Source organism: Takifugu flavidus, chromosome 13 (genome assembly GCF_003711565.1).
Source record: "Takifugu flavidus isolate HTHZ2018 chromosome 13, ASM371156v2, whole genome shotgun sequence".
NCBI lineage: Eukaryota > Metazoa > Chordata > Actinopteri > Tetraodontiformes > Tetraodontidae > Takifugu > Takifugu flavidus.
The window spans coordinates 12,821,326-12,836,922 of record NC_079532.1 but is presented as its reverse complement, the minus strand read 5'-3'; the positions used below and the strand labels follow the sequence as shown (position 1 = coordinate 12,836,922).

The 15,597-nt window shown below is 44.0% G+C and overlaps 1 protein-coding gene across 1 annotated transcript in view; it reads right to left on the bottom strand.

Annotated features, from left to right (window-relative positions):
• The window catches only part of pclob (piccolo presynaptic cytomatrix protein b), a 45,266-nt gene extending 30,198 nt beyond the window's left edge, over positions 1 to 15,068 (bottom strand). Inside the window, exons 1-12 of the mRNA XM_057052651.1 lie at positions 14,893 to 15,068; positions 12,446 to 13,628; positions 10,901 to 11,746; positions 9,409 to 10,158; positions 8,527 to 9,312; positions 7,592 to 8,446; positions 6,623 to 7,426; positions 5,670 to 6,497; positions 4,379 to 5,524; positions 3,260 to 4,309; positions 2,739 to 3,227; positions 1,401 to 2,309 (exon numbers count right to left, since the gene is read on the bottom strand). Coding sequence (XP_056908631.1) covers positions 1,401 to 2,309; positions 2,739 to 3,227; positions 3,260 to 4,309; positions 4,379 to 5,524; positions 5,670 to 6,497; positions 6,623 to 7,426; positions 7,592 to 8,446; positions 8,527 to 9,312; positions 9,409 to 10,158; positions 10,901 to 11,746; positions 12,446 to 13,628; positions 14,893 to 15,068 — 9,822 coding nt within the window. The remainder of the gene's footprint in view (positions 1 to 1,400; positions 2,310 to 2,738; positions 3,228 to 3,259; positions 4,310 to 4,378; positions 5,525 to 5,669; positions 6,498 to 6,622; positions 7,427 to 7,591; positions 8,447 to 8,526; positions 9,313 to 9,408; positions 10,159 to 10,900; positions 11,747 to 12,445; positions 13,629 to 14,892) is intronic.
• Between the last annotated feature and the right edge of the window lie 529 nt (positions 15,069 to 15,597).

Here is a 15,597-nt window from a genome sequence, read left to right as displayed (position 1 = left end):
ATCTGTCACACACAAAGCCATAGCTGGCAGAGCATGTCACACGTGTGTCCTACTTCTCAGACAATGGTCCGAGGCTTTTGATGACATCAGCTGAGGCAGAACAGGAAAAAGAAAATAGACAGGCTTGCTGCTAGCGGCCAATATTTCTAAAGTGGTCTGTCCCTAAAACCATTTGATTCGCATGCCCTGTGGAGAGAATGTGTCACAATGGGAGCACTCAGTACGGTAGCTGACCTTACTCAGTTATTTTATGTTCCTTTAAGTGAACAATATGTTGCACAGGCTGTCTATTCCCTCCATGATGGTCAGTGACATATGAGGAGCAGGTGTACTTCACGAAATGTGTTCTCTGGATTGTATTCTGCCACAGGAACTGAAATTGTACCAAAAGCAAATCATTTTGTGCATTTTGCACTTTATAAAATACACTTCTAACCGATTTGCAATTATGTGATCGCAATTTATCTTATAATAATTAAATCCTGATTTAAAAAGATTTCAGTATTATTTGTCAGTTTAGTAAAATTACCAACAGGAAGTCTATTAGTTAACTGTTGTGACATTTCCTCTTAGTGAGTCACTAAACAAATTGATATTGACCATCAATAGGTTATTAAGTCTCAGGAGGTGGATCTGATGACAATCATGGCTAGGCGTCACGAATGCTAAACACAGACTACTGACACCTGCTTTAAATGAAGGGGAAGTTGTTCTAACAACACAGAGCCACCAAGCAGTGAGCGCAGGCGGCCTAAAAGGAAACGTGCTGCTCTAATGCAGTGCACCATGTTGGCTTGGACTTAATCCATTTCACCTCTGTTTATTGGCATATCACAAGGCTTTGCCATCCCCGATCCCTCACGGGGGTGGCTGGAGATTCCCTGTTCTGCTACGGCAGTAGATCCCATCTCACTAATGCTGTTGCACAACCCTCCATCACGTTAATACATTTTCACTGCGCAAGTCTGCTGGCCTGCGCTCCTCATAGGTCATTATGTAATCACTCAAAGCTCTCTGTTTGAGAGCAGCCTCTGTGAACCGCTGCATTGTTTTTGCTTTATCAGGAAATGTCTCACACTTAGCCACCAATAAATATATAATCCATAAGGAGCACCCCAACCAAGTCAACTTCAGCAATACACTATTTTGCTCCATTTGTGACCTAACAAGCAAATAAGTAATTTAGGTTAGTAGGTAACCACTTCAGTTATAGTTTAGAGTCTACAACCATTATCATAGATTCTCCAACTTTGGTTAGAGTTCTAAAAAAAGTGTTCGCAAAAAAATCTCTTGTATTGTAAATAATAGTAACGCCCAGCTAGCAAAATCACTCTTGTGATTGAAGGATTTGGACAGGAAATCAAGGTCAATAGTACACAAACATGCTTCATAGGACTTACCGCTCCAGTATGAGGTGTGGGATTAAATCCACAAAGATTACAGACAGTGTTCTTGCACTCTGTGCACCTGTTGTAATTGGGAGGGTCATTGGTGCCCATGTTGAGTTCAACCTTGCAGAGTGGACAGGTTGACACTCTGGCTTTAGTTGCAACTTTAGGAGGCTCCGGCAGACCTTTTTCTTCTTTGGCCTTTGCCGATGAGGCAGCCTTAGCCTGCAGTGGTGTCTCAGGGGCTTGGGCTGAAGTAGACATCTTGCGAGGGGTTGGCGGCGTGGTTTTAGGTTCATCCTGAACAGCTGAGGTTATTAGTGTTGATGCAGAACTGAAAAAAGAGGAACCAAAGCCCAGCATCTTTCCTGTCATGGACTCCGATGACTTTGCGGGTTGTGTTTTTGGACCACCAAATCCAAAAAAGCCTCCGGACTCCTGTTTAGCAGGTTGAGCTGCAGGTGGAGGTATAGATTTGGCAGAATCAGGTGCAGATTTTGGAGGCTGTGGAGGGGGTTTACCAGCTTCTTCTTGTTTTGAAGTACTTGTCTTGATCTCAGGCTTTGCTTTTGGTGAAGGTTGGACTTGAGGGGGCTTTCTGTCTGAGACTTCCTGGCCTTGTTTTGGTTCAGTGGTGGGAATAATCTGCTTCTTTTCTGTAGAAATCCTTTGTGGTGTTTCTGTTTTTATGGACGGAGTCACTGTCTCAATTTTGGTTGTGTCTTGCCTATCAGTGACCTGTTTCTTGACTACTGGTGGCTTCTCCTTTTGGGCTGCTGTTGACACATCCTTCTTTTCCGATTCAGGAAGTGTAACAAGTTTACTTGGGGAGAGCTGTGGTTTCACTGCAGGTTGTCCAGTTGGTTCAGATTCCATCTGAGTCCTCTGTATCTGGCAGTTCAAACAAAGCCATTCCTTAACCTGATAAAGAACAATAAATTGTAACAATCAAAAATTAAAGAAGATGGTGTTCACATATATTCAGAATATTCAACAATTTCAGACATCTCCATCTATTAAATATATTTTTCTTATGTTATGTCTAATGCAAGTTTCAATTGGTAATGAAATAAACAGAAATCAGTTGAATCATCAGGCCTTTTTATGTGTTAAAAAGCCACATCAAATCTTCTAATCCTGCTTTGAAATAAGTGAGTTCAGTTTGTAAGAAATCTGAATGAATTAATAAACTGATGTGTTACAGTTTTCTGTTGTCAGTTAATTAATGATAAGTTCTAGATATTTAGACAATACTATCATATACTTCGTAATATTCCCAATTTGTAGACCATTTAATAGTCTAGCTAAGTTAGTGCTCACTTTGAATCTGTCATGTATGGTGCCATTTACCTCAACCATGTTTGGTTTTGGATTAAATCCACACTGACTGCAGACCGTGGTCTTGCACTGTGTGCAAGTGCTGTAGTTGGGAGGCTCTTTGGAGCCCATGTTGAGTTGGACTTTACAGAGTGGACAGATGGATAAATTGGCCTTTGTAGCACCTTGTTGGTCTGTTGATGCCTTGGATTCCTCTAGTGGAGCTTGTTCTGCTTTAGCTTGTGCTGTTGGTGGAGCCTCCATTGATTTTGCTTGGGCTGTTGGTGGAGCCTGCGGAGGTTTTGCTTGGGCTGTTGGTGGAGCCTGTGGAGGTTTTGCTTGGGCTGTTGGTGGAGCCTGCGGAGGTTTCGCTTGGGCTGTTGGTGGAGCCTGCGGTGGTTTTGCTTGGGCTGTTGGTGCAGCCTGCGGTGGTTTTGCTTGGGCTGTTGGTGGAGCCTGCGGAGGTTTTGCTTGGGCTGTTGGTGCAGCCTGCGAAGGTTTTACTTGGGCTGTTGGTGGAGCCTGTGGAGGTTTTGCTTGGCTGTTGGTGGAGCCTGCGGTGGTTTTGCTTGGGCTGTTGGTGGAGCCTGCGGAGGTTTTGCTTGGACTGTTGGTGGAGCCTGCGGAGGTTTTGCTTGGGCTGTTGGTGGACCCTGCGGTGGTTTTGCTTGGGCTGTTGTTGGAGCCTGCGGTGGTTTTGCTTGGGCTGTTGTTGGAGCCTGTGGAGGTTTTACTGGTGTCTTCTCTTCAGTTTTAAGAGGCTTAGTGTCCTTCACAGGTAATGATTTAGGAGAAGCAGGTGGTGTAGTTTTAGGTGAGGCATGCCCTGCAGTGGACATCTTTCGTGGAGTAGGCGGTGTAGTTTTGGGTTCATCCTGGACAGTTGACGTTATGAAAGTAGATGCAGAGCTTAAGAAAGACGAACCAAAACCAAACATCTTTCCAGTTACTGACCCAGCAGACTGTGCAACGGCAGGTTGTGATTTTGGACCACCAAAGCCAAAGAAGCCCCCGGAATCCTGTTTAGGAGGCTGGGCTGGTGGTGGGGCAGATTTGGCAGGAGATGTTCCAGTTTTTAAATGTTCTTTTGTTATTGGCTTTGCTGGTTGTTGCTTTTGAGGGGATGATTTAACTGTTTCTGGAGCTGCTGGTGACGGGGGTTTAGTCATAGAAGTCACATCTTTTGAAGGGTCTTGCTTTTTAATTTCTTGATCTGGAGTAGACTTAGCTGCAGTGGGATCCAGTTTTGGAGCCTTTTGCTCAGGTAAAATAGGTTGTCCTTTTGGTGTCTGGTCCAAAATCTTTTCTTCAACTTTTGAGACAGTAGGTTTGTCGGACAAAGACACAGTGTCTGGAGTGACTTTCTTTGCTGCCTCACCAAGGGATGAATCCTCTGGTTCACCTGCTTTAAGAACATTAATCTTGGCTAAATCTGGTTTGGGGATATCTTCCTGAGAAGTCGATGCTGGGCTCTTTTCCTTCTGTGTGTTGGCAGGGACCGCTTTATGCGGTAAAGTTGGAGATTTTATCATTGGAAAGCCTGGAGGCTCAGAAGCTCCAAGTGCTCTCTGCATCTGACAGTTGAGACAGAGCCATTCATTTCCCTGAAAAATAAAGACAATAAATGAGTTTTTCGCTTAAGCATGAAGACAGGGACTAATAAATTTTATTACCTCTTTTACACTTGGCATAGGACTAAATCCACATTTACTGCAGACAAGAGTTTTGCATTCAGTGCAGGTCCTGTAGTTGGCAGGGTCCTTTGAGCCAACATTAAGATCTGCTTTACAGAGTGGACAAGTAGATTTGCCTGCTGCAGGAGCAACGTCTGGTCTTCCAGGCTCTGACAGCCCTCTGTCAGCTTTGGTCTGGGCTGGCGTAGTAACCTTAGCTTGCAGAGGTTTGTCTTGTTCCTTTTCTGTCAGTAGTGTCTGAGTAGTAGGTGGTTTGGTCTCTTTTGTTAACATTCTCTTTGGAGAAACTGGAGGACTAGACTTTGGAGGAATCTTTGAAGCTGAAACTTTGTCAGAAATCTGTGCTGGAGCCGACATTTTGCGTGAATTTGGAGGCGTTGTGCGACTCTCCTGAACTGCAGATGTTATCAAGGTTGATGCTGAGCTGAAGAGAGATGAACCAAATCCCAACACTTTTCCAGTCACTGCCTCAGTGGTTTTTGAGGTAGAAAGTTGAGGCTTCGGGCTGCTACTTCTAAAGAATCCTCCCGATTCCTGATTTGGTGTTTGTGTTACTGAAGGAGTAGTTTCAGCTAGTGAAGATGTAAGGTTTGATTCTCCGATTAGAGTTTGTTTGGGTTTTACTTCCTCTAGTTTATCAGTAGATTTCTTTACTGTTTCAGCCGCCTCTTCTTTTTTGCCAATATCTTTATTGGCAGGGGAACTCTCAGATGTTTTTATAGCCTTATCAACCACAACTGGTTGATCCAGAGATGGTTTGTTACTGTCAAATGTAACAGCTGCTGTCCCTTTGGTGAGAGGTGTAGTGATGCTTGGATACTCCATGGTAGGAGGTGACCCGTCTATCTTCTCTTCTGTGGGCCCTGAAATAGATCCTAAGGGCTTCTCTACATGAGGCATCGTGTCTTCTTTTCTTGGTCCCCCAGCTGTTTGGATTCCCTGATGATTTTCATCTTTCTCTCCTGACTTTTGTATGGTTATAATCTCTTTGATTGGACTTGTTTTAGCACTGGATGTGGACACTTTATTTGGTGATGCCTGCGGTTTCGTTATCTGAGGCTCTGTTGGTTCAGCAGGAGTGACAGCTCGTTGCATTTGACAAGTTAGGCACAACCACTCTTTATTCTGTGGGAAAAACACATTATTAAGAGTAAATTTATGTATAAACCATTTGCATGTGTACAGTGATACATGAAATTCTAACATTATTGTCTAAAGTGCATTTCAGTTGATTGATAATCTTTGATTTGCCCAAAATAATCTTACTTACGTCTGAGACATTTGGCATGGGATTAAATCCACACTGGTTGCAGACGGTACAGTTACATTTTGTGCAGGTACTGTAGTTGGGAGGGTTCTTGGTTCCTATGTTAAGTCCAATTTTACAGAGTGGACACGAGGACTGACTTGTTTTGGCAGTTGCTTCAGATGCTGCAGGCTTTTGAGGCTCTGATGGAGCCTCATCCAATTTAGGCTCCACTAATGGAGGTTTCTTGCTCTGCTGAGCTACTTGTGGTGTCTTCTTTTTTTCCTTGACTTCGGTGGCAACATTGGGTTTGCTTTCTTTAGCTGGGGACATTTTGGGAGAAATTGGTGGAGTGGTCTTCGGCTGATCCTGAACAGCTGAAGTAATTAATGAGGATGCAGAACCAAAGATGGAAGAACCGAAGCCAAACATTTTGCCAGTCACTGATTCAGCTGACTTTTCACCACTGGATTGAGATTTTCCACCACCAAATCCAAAGAGGCCTCCAGATTCTTGTTGTGTTGTTAAATTGGCCCTTTTCTCTTTCTGTTCACTTTGGATTGGGCTGTTTGCTGCTCTATCAGGAATCTGAATTTTCTGGGGTTCCTGTGGCTTTTTCTGTGAAGATGTAGGCTGTTTTACACCACCTGGATCACCCGTACCTTCAGTTTTAGCTGGCTGACCTACTATTGGCATTTTCTGAGCAGATTCTGGTGCTTTATTGTCAACTTTAACTGGGCCTATGGCCTCTTTCTTTGGGGATCTTACAGGTATCTGGGTATTAACAGAAGTGGCTTCTGGGGCCTTAAGGGCTCGCTGCATCTGGCAAGTGAGACAGAGCCACTCCTTTACCTAAATAATGAGAAAAAGTAAACATTATAAACTGTTTTATTTTGAAACATTTCTAGAAATAACAGGATATGAATAATATTTAAAACAAACAACTATGTAAAATTTAAATAAAATGTAATCCTTACCACCATTTCATTCGGCATTGGATTAAATCCACACCGGTTGCAGACAACGTTCTTGCATTCAGTGCAGGTATTGTAGTTGGGCACATCCTTGGACCCCATATTCAGGGCAATATTACACAGAGGACACGTAGACTGGATTTGTTTCACAGAATCTCGGGAAGCCACAGCAGCTGTTGGTTGGGCTTTGTCTAATTTAGCCACTTCTGTTGGAATCTGTGATTTGTTTGACTCTTCCAATTTCTGAACACTAGGAGACTTCACACCTTTTGCAGGAGACATGTTGGGAGAAACTGGTGGAGTAGTTTTGGGCTGCTCCTGGACAGCCGAGTTTATCAAAGTAGATGCCGAGCTGAAGATCGATGAACCAAAGCCAAACATCTTCCCAGCAACTGCAGGCTTTGCTACATCAGGCTGAGCTTTAGGACCACCAAATCCAAAGAATCCCCCTGACGTTCGCTCTGTAGCTGCAGCAGGAGCACTCTGCTTGAGTGCAGGTTGGTCTGCTTGATCTGCTGCCTTTGGATCTGTTACCTGTTTTATCTTTGAGTCCAACTTGCCGGATAAAACTGATTCTTTTCTCTGAGATGTAATCGATTCTGAGGTCTCCTTTGGCGAAACCAAACTGTGAGGTTCCTTCTTTGGTGTAGTTGCTTTTGAAGACTCATCCAGCTTTTGTGTTGCAGGTGCAGAAACTTTGCCAGGTGAGTCTTGTTTTTTTTCTGGCACCTTGGTGGGAAGTCCTGGGGGCTCAGATGCTCCAACTGCACGTTTCATCTGGCAGTTAAGACACAGCCACTCTTTCACCTAAAATACAGTTGACATAAATTCATAATTAAAAAATAACATAAACAATAGTGACACAAGTCAAAAGTCATAAAATTCAGCCAAGATAAAGGAAAGCCAAATATGTTATATTATCAACACAAACAGTATTAAAACATATTTTTTCCCAAATAATTGTTGACTTACCTTTCCTATTGGCATTGGATTAAATCCACACTGAGTGCAGACAATGGTCTTGCACTCAGTGCAGGTGTTGTAGTTTGCAGGGTCCTTGGAACCAATGTTAAGTTCAACCTTACATAAAGGACAGCAGGTGTTGTCTGCTTTCTGGGTTTTTGCTGCCATTGTGGGAGTTTGTGAGGGAGCAGTCTCCTGTTTTAAGTCGGGTTCCTTTTTCGGCTCTGGTTTTTCTGTTTTGGACTCCGTTGGTGGCATTTTGGAAGGAACTGATGGAGAAGACATCTTCTTGGCAGACAGTTTAGGAGAGACCTGGGGTGGTGCAGACATCTTGCGAGAGCTGGGTGGTGTAGTGCGGGACTCTTCTTGAACAGCAGATGATATCAAGGTGGATGCTGAGCTGAATATGGAAGAGCCAAAGCCAAACATCTTACCGGTCACTGATTCCGTTGTTTTTGCAGAAGTGGGCTTTCTTTGAGGGCTACTCAAACCAGAGACGTTTCTTGACTCTTGCTGTGGACTTTGAGGGGCCTTAATTTCTTTTGCTTTAGATTGACTTGCCTGATCAACAGGTTTTTGAGGATTGGATCCCAGTGAGTCAGATTCTGGTCTTTCAACCACTTTCTGAGGAGAACCTTTTAGGGAACTTTTGTTTTGTACTAAAGCCAGCGGAGTTTCTGTTTTTCCCACTGCTTCAGATTTCAATAATTCTTTGTTAATATTTTCCATTGGATTCGAAAGTGTTGTTTTTGGATTGGCAACAGATGGGGAAACCTTGTTTGCTGGTTTACTAGGATGTGCTGTGAGCTCAGAAGTACTCAGAGCTCTTTGTGTCTGACAGTTCAGACATAGCCATTCTTTTGCCTGAAAAAAACAAAAAATATGTCAAATAAGAATAAGTTATTTTCATCCTGGGATGCTATTCAAATGCTTCGCTTTCTTACCTCTGCCATGTTTGGCATTGGATTAAATCCACATTGAACACAGACGGTTTTCTTGCACTCTGTACAGGTTTTGTAGTTAGGAGTTTCCTCGGATCCAGCATTGAGCTTGACCTTACAGAGTGGGCAAGTAGACACTTTAGGAAGAACTAAAGTTTCCTTCGCCTGCTCCGATGATGCTTTTTCTGTCTTGGTTTGTTTTAACGGGGATGACTTGGGTGGTGTTTCTCTTGTGTGCAGATTTTGCTCATCTTGCACAGCAGAGTTAATTAAGGTGGATGCAGAATTGAAGATGGATGATCCAAAACCAAACATTTTTCCACCTAGCGACTCAGCGGGCTTTGCAGAGTCTTGTTGAGGTTTAGGTCCAACAAATCCCAAAAGTCCTTTAGATTCTTCCTGTGCCCCTAAGGTAGTATTGATCGTTTTGAGTTCAGTTTGACAAGGCTGGTCAGGAGGTTTCTGACCTCTCTTCTCCGGGGTTTTACAACCAGCACCAGCTATTTTCTGACTATCTGGTCCTTTACCAACTTCAGCTTTGGATGGCTTCTCTGCTGTTGTTTGTTTTTGCTGGGGGGAACCGGGTGCAGACGATTCCTTTATTTTAGATTCTGCACCAGTTGGAAAGTTTTTTGTTTGAGACTGATCTAATTGAGATGGCGACTTCTTTGGGGCAGGGGCGCTAACTCTATTTGGAGAAGGCTGAAGTTTTGTTGCTGGAGTTCCCGGAGGTTCAGCTGCTCCTAGTGCTCTCTGCATCTGGCAGTTTAGACAAAGCCACTCCTTCACCTAAATGTAAGAAAATCAATATATGAAATCATAGAAAAAAATCAGAAATTGTATAGAATACCATTGTTGTATATTGTCGTAACTTTAAGATCTTACCTCTGTGACATTTGGCATGGGATTAAATCCACATTGATTGCAGACCATGTTCTTACACATCGTACAGGTATTGAAGTTGGGAGGATCTTTAGAGCCAGTGTTTAGCTCCAGTTTACAGAGTGGACAGGCTGATGCTTTCCCTAACTGCCGTGATGGAGCGTTTCCCCCTTTGTCACCTGTTGGTGGAGCCGCTTTGGCCTGTGTTTGGTCTGATTTCTTTTCCTGATCTGGTTTCTTTGCATCAGGGGTTTTTGTTTCCTTTGAAACAGGTGCTTTAGGCGAAACGGGTGGGGTCATTTTTGGCTCATCTTGACCAGATGTTGAAATCAAAGTAGACGCAGAACTAAAGATGGAGGAACCCAAACCAAACATTTTGCCCGTCACTGAGTCAGCAGGTTTTGCAGGACTGGTCTGAATTTTCGAACTACCAAAGCCAAAGAATCCCCCTCCTTGTTGTGCAGGCGCACTAACATTTTCCTGTTTCTGTGCAGTTTGGTTTGTCGGCCCTGATCGACTTGGTGGACCTGTCTTCTTGCTCTCTATTGGCAATTTCTGACCAGGAGCATCAACTTTGCTTTGCTGTGCTGCTGGTGTTGACATTTTCTTCTGGGGAGAGCCTGGTGCAGATGTCTTTGGTTGTGCAGGAGGCACTGGAGAAGGTTTTGTAACTGATGAATTCATCACAGGATTATGTTCAGTTCCACCGGTAGCTCGTTTCACTTGGCAGTTTAGACAGAGCCATTCCTTTCCCTTCAAAAGATAAAAATAAACAAATAATGCATGAATAATTCAAATAATATGAATAAAAAACTGTTCAACAGTAAAAAAAAAAACCCAAAAACAAAACAAAAAACCCCAGAATGAATCACAAATATTTGTCTTTTTACTGGTCAGACAACTTGATAAGATAAATATGGAGAACTTAAAATGAGTTTGAGTTGTTTTTGTCATCATAATTGTATACAAGCTGCATATAATACACAGCATTTTTTTATTGAAGTCTCTTCAGTGTGTAACTGGGAAAGCCACACCAGCACACATTTTAGAACACTCCCCCCCACACACACACGAACACACACATACAGGACACTTGGAGAAACAAGATTTCTCCATCCCTGTAGTTCCCCTGTGATTTTGCCATTAGTTTAAGCAGTTTCAGCAAAGAAAAGATCAAGTAGCCTTGGAGGGAACTAATTGTGCATTGAATTACAGAGTCAAGTGTCAACTCCTTTGTGCTCCAGGTAGCCTGAAAAATACAGAGCCTATTTACTCTGTATGTGGTGTTCCTTTGTGTATGTGTGTAATACATGAAATATGTTTTATATATAGAAGGAAACCAAAAGCCAAAAGTAAAAACAAATTATATTTCCTGTACATTTTGACACCTTCTAGTGTCTGATTAGTTTAATTAATATCCTGTGTCTTGCCACTTATTCCTCTTTTTTTTTAAACATTAAAAAACTCAAGACTAATTATGAAAATTGTGTCTTACCTCTTTAACGTTTGGCATTGGGTTGAATCCACACTGGTTGCACACAGTGCTTTTACATTCTGTGCAGGTGTTATAGTTGGGAGGATCTTTTGACCCTATGTTGAGTGCAATCTTACAGAGGGGACATGCAGATGGACCTGCTTTAGAAAGACCGTGGGAAGCAGCTGCATCCTTCTGTGTTTGCGACAGACCGTTGGCCATTTTGACCTGTCCGGCCAGAGGGGCTCTTGTCTGGGTGGGTTCCACTTGTTTCTTATCTTGCTCAGGCTTTGGGATAACAGGTGCTTTACTCTCTTTTGTTGGTGCCATTTTGGGAGAGACTGGTGGAGTGGTTTTAGGATCGTCCTGGACAGCGGATGCTATCAAGGTAGATGCCGAACTGAAGATGGAGGAACCAAAACCAAACATTTTCCCAGTCACCGACTCTTCTGTCTTTGTAACTTCAGCTTTAGCAGCCCCGAGGCCAAATAATCCCCCCGACTCTTTCTGCTGAGCTGGTGCGCTTCCGCTTTGCTTGTTCGTGTTTTGATTTGTATGGACTGTTTTCTGCGGCCCTTCTGTTCTCTCAGTCTTGGGTGGTACTTTCTGAGTGGTGACTGGACTGGCCTGTTTGTGACTATCAGACACTTCAACTTCACCCTGGGCTGGAGATTTTGTTGATGTCGACAGCCTTTTCTGAGGGGAATTTGAAGCTGACGTTTCTCTTTTGATGGGTGAGGCAGACGGTGGCTGATTCTGAGTAGCAGAGCCTTTGTTGGGTGTGGTCTTTTTCATAGATGCTCCCTGTGGTTCGGATGCTCCTTGAGCTCTCTGCAACTGGCAGTTAAGACACAGCCACTCACACCCCTATGTATATATATATAGGAGACAAATTATAATAGATATGAAAAAATATTAGAAACAACTGCATTTCTTTAATGAAGCACCAACAGCATCAAAATGTTATCACATTTTAAAAAAAAAGATATCTTGAAAAAGAAAGTTTAATATTGAAAAACATCCAAAAATCCCTATTTCAAAAATAATAGCCTGGCCCCCGTATACCACAATGGATAATGCATTGTGGGGTGTGCTGGCCACAGTAGCATGTTTGCATACACAAATGTTGGCATTCCAGGGTTCTGATTTGAAATTTGGGGAAAAACATTTAAATTTGGTTTTCAATTCTGTACAGATTATAGCTGACAGGTTAATCAAGACTTTTGCTGTCTGAATTTGGGCTTTTGAAAATGGGGCAGAGCAACATTTCAGGGCCCATATCTTACTTTAAATAAACTAAAATAAATATATATATATATATGCCTTTTGGTAAGATAATACAGTATAAATGCATTTCTATGCAACTTCAATGGTGTAACTTTATTTTTTAAATTATTTACTTTATTCGATTATGTATTTGTATGTTTCCTGGCTATCCTTTGTTGAACATAAAATGATGTAAAATAATGCCTACCGCTCCAAATTAAATAGAATTCTACATTGTAATGTGCGTACACAGCACTAAATGAAAGTATTGCATAAATAAAATCCTAATCGCATACTTACAGCAGAGTCTGGAGGGCTGAAACCACACAGGCTGCACACTTCCTTTTTACACTGTGTACAGATTTTATGGTTGGGTGGCTCCTTGGTGTTTACATTGAGTTGTGTGGTTTTACATACAGGGCACAGAGATCCTCCTTTGGTCGCTGTAAATGGTCTCTGTGGGCCTTGAGGCTGAGACCCCTGCTGCGGTGTGGGCCGAGATCCTTGCTGTTGTTGTCCCACCTTAGGTGTGCCCTGTTGTTGCTGAGAAGTTTTAGCAGAGCTCTGTTGTTGTTGTTGTCCAGCTCTTGGTGACCCCTGTCCTACTTTAGGTGGTGCCTGCTGGGAGCCGCTTTTTGTAGGTTCTTGGTGTGTTCCAGACTTAACAGGGTTTTGTTTTTGTGTCCCTGTCTTTGGTGCGACTTGTTGTGATGTCGACTTTCGAGATTCTGGCTGGGTGCCGCTCTTGATCAGAGTCTGTTGTTGAGCCCCTGGCTGTGGTGAGCTTGGAGGTTGTCTCTTTTGTTGCTCATCTTTAAGCTGCCCTTCAGGCGGTGCCCTTGATTTTGGAGGAACTTGTCCACCAGGTTTGCTGGGAGGTCCAGTCTGTCCTTCCCCACTCAACTGTGGTGATCCTTGTTTAGGGAGAGGTTGACTCTTTTGCATAGAAGGGCTTTGGCCTGATTTCTGAGGTCCTTGCTGCACTCCTTTACTTTGACCTCCAACTGGCTGCTGTTGGGCAGGTAGCTTCGCCGACTGCTGGGCTGGCACCTTTTGACTTTTATCTCCCTCACCATCATCTCCAAATAAACCAAACTTGTTGACAGCAGAGGATACCGCATTGAGGGGATTAGCCCCACTAAGGAATTTGGAGGAAAACATTATGGGATCTTCTTCATCTCCCTCCTCCTCCTCCTCCTCTTCTTCTTCCTTTTCGTCGTCGTCCTCCTCCTCCTCTTCGCTGGAGCTGGAACCTATGGAACTGTCAGAGTCGGAGCAGGAGCTGTTTCCGGACCCTCCAGGGTCTCCTGCAGAGGCCTGAGGTGGGGCTGGGGCTGGAGCTGTGGCATTTACAGCCCCGCTGCTGCCACCGCTGCTGTTGCTGCCGCTGCTACTGCCGCTGCCACTGGTGCTGCTGGTGCTGCCGCCACCGCTACTGCTGCTCCCAGGACTCTCCTCTGGTTCAGCATCAGCATCAGCCTTCCTAAAACCATGAAAGACAGAGTAACATTCAAAGTGGGGGGTGTAAATCGAGACAGCGAGAGGATTTATTATGGGCACGAGACAGTCTGGTAAACACAACCAGCTGCACCAACAGAGAGGCTGAAGCAGGAAAACTGATATCACAAATCCAATAATTCAAGGTCTGAGGAGACAAATCCCTTTCCAGAGCATTAATGCATTATGTAGATGGGTTTACAGGTGGGGTGATTTTGGTTAAAGTTCTAATTTTATATTTGAAAAACCGGATTAATTCGCCTCCCAAAATATGTGTGATACTTGCATTCCCTTTTTTCATGCATTCCTTGCATTTGCTTTAGAAAACAACCCCGTGGTGAAGTGATGATTTGCATATTAATACAGGCGTTTATGACAGCGCAACAGTTGCTTTTGGATAGGGTCAGAGCCGCTCCGTGGATCACATCGCAGTCGACAACCCTGACAGCAGCCGGCAGCCTCGACGCGATGCAAGACATCGTTAATTGACCCCGCTGTCACAAACCGAATCTAGAATACCACTAAAGGTGCACTCGTCGGTCCGGCTGAATGTCGTTACATGTCACGAGTCCCCACCCCCAACTTCATCCACGCAAGCAGCAAATGGAGAGGTGAGACATCATGCAGGGCACGCGTGTATTACACACACTCGGTCTCTGGAGAAACCGCAGGCGCATCCGGGAAGAGGCCCAACAGATGATGCATATAGGAAGCGAGCAGTCGCGCTATCCGAAGCAAAGGCGGTACGTGTTCGTGTGACCGTGCGCGTCTGTGCGGTCTCACAGCGAGAATTGTTCACGTTTACGACGCAAAGTCCTCTGGCCGCGGTGGTTTTCCCGGAGCCTCAGAAGCGGCTCGGATGCGTGCAAAGCGTTTACTGTAATGGAAAGCGGTTTGCATTATGCGCTACTAATGTAAGCCCGCAGAGGGTGAGAGGTGACTCTGGAGGAAAATGATTGTTTCACAAATATTTTTAAAAAAAATAACGGGTTTTTTGTAGTTGCCCTTGGCCGAGAGGACTTTTCGGATTTGAGAACAATCGTAATTGTCGAATAATAGATCAGTTCAAATCAAGAATCATGAGGGAACACGGACAAACCCCTCATCTGCTGAAATGCCATCTGTTTTTCCGCGCAGAGTCCCCCTCACTCATCTCCTCCCATCCTGCAGCTGAGCATCCTTCACCCTCCACGGTCACAATGTCAAACGCCGGAGCGCAGCCGTTCCGGAAGGAGCCGCGAAGAGCGTACCTGCATGGCCGGACCTCCGGCTCTCTGTCTTCCCCAGCAAACCTCCTCGGATGTCCGCTGTACGTGTGTGTCTGATCGCGAAGGGATGGAGGGCACGGGGCACCAGATACAGAGTGATCAGCATCCACTCCGCCTCCCGCTGCAGTGCGCAGGCGCCGCCGCTGACAGGTGATCATAATATATCACGCACGGAAATTGAAATTAAAAGGGACAGGCAGATTTATTTCCTGTGGTGTCACGTGTGATCAGAGGCAAGGTCTTCTGATCTACAGATTAGCTTGTAGAACCCAAGAACTGTTGATTCCCTGATGATTCCATCTAAAATTCGCCATTTACGATCATTTTAATTTTACTCTTTATTTTTGGATTTTACTGGTATGAAGCACTAGCCTATAATTGTAACTTTAATCTTGCATTTCCCTAAATTTGAACACATCCTCCCCTTCCTCTTCTCTGACGTGGAATCAAACAACAGGATATGTTGTCATCAGTCATTCCTAACATCAAACAACACCATTAATCCTCTATCCCAGGGGGCACAAGGCTGATTTGTTTCTGATTTTGTTTGTCACCGTGTAAAAGCCTTCCAGGTTTCAACAGTAAGGTTAAAATGAGCTAAAATGCAATCATATTATATTGCATAAATAAGTGCATTTTGGACTGCAACTATAAGTCTGTGCAGCTCACTGGAAGAACCAAAATAAC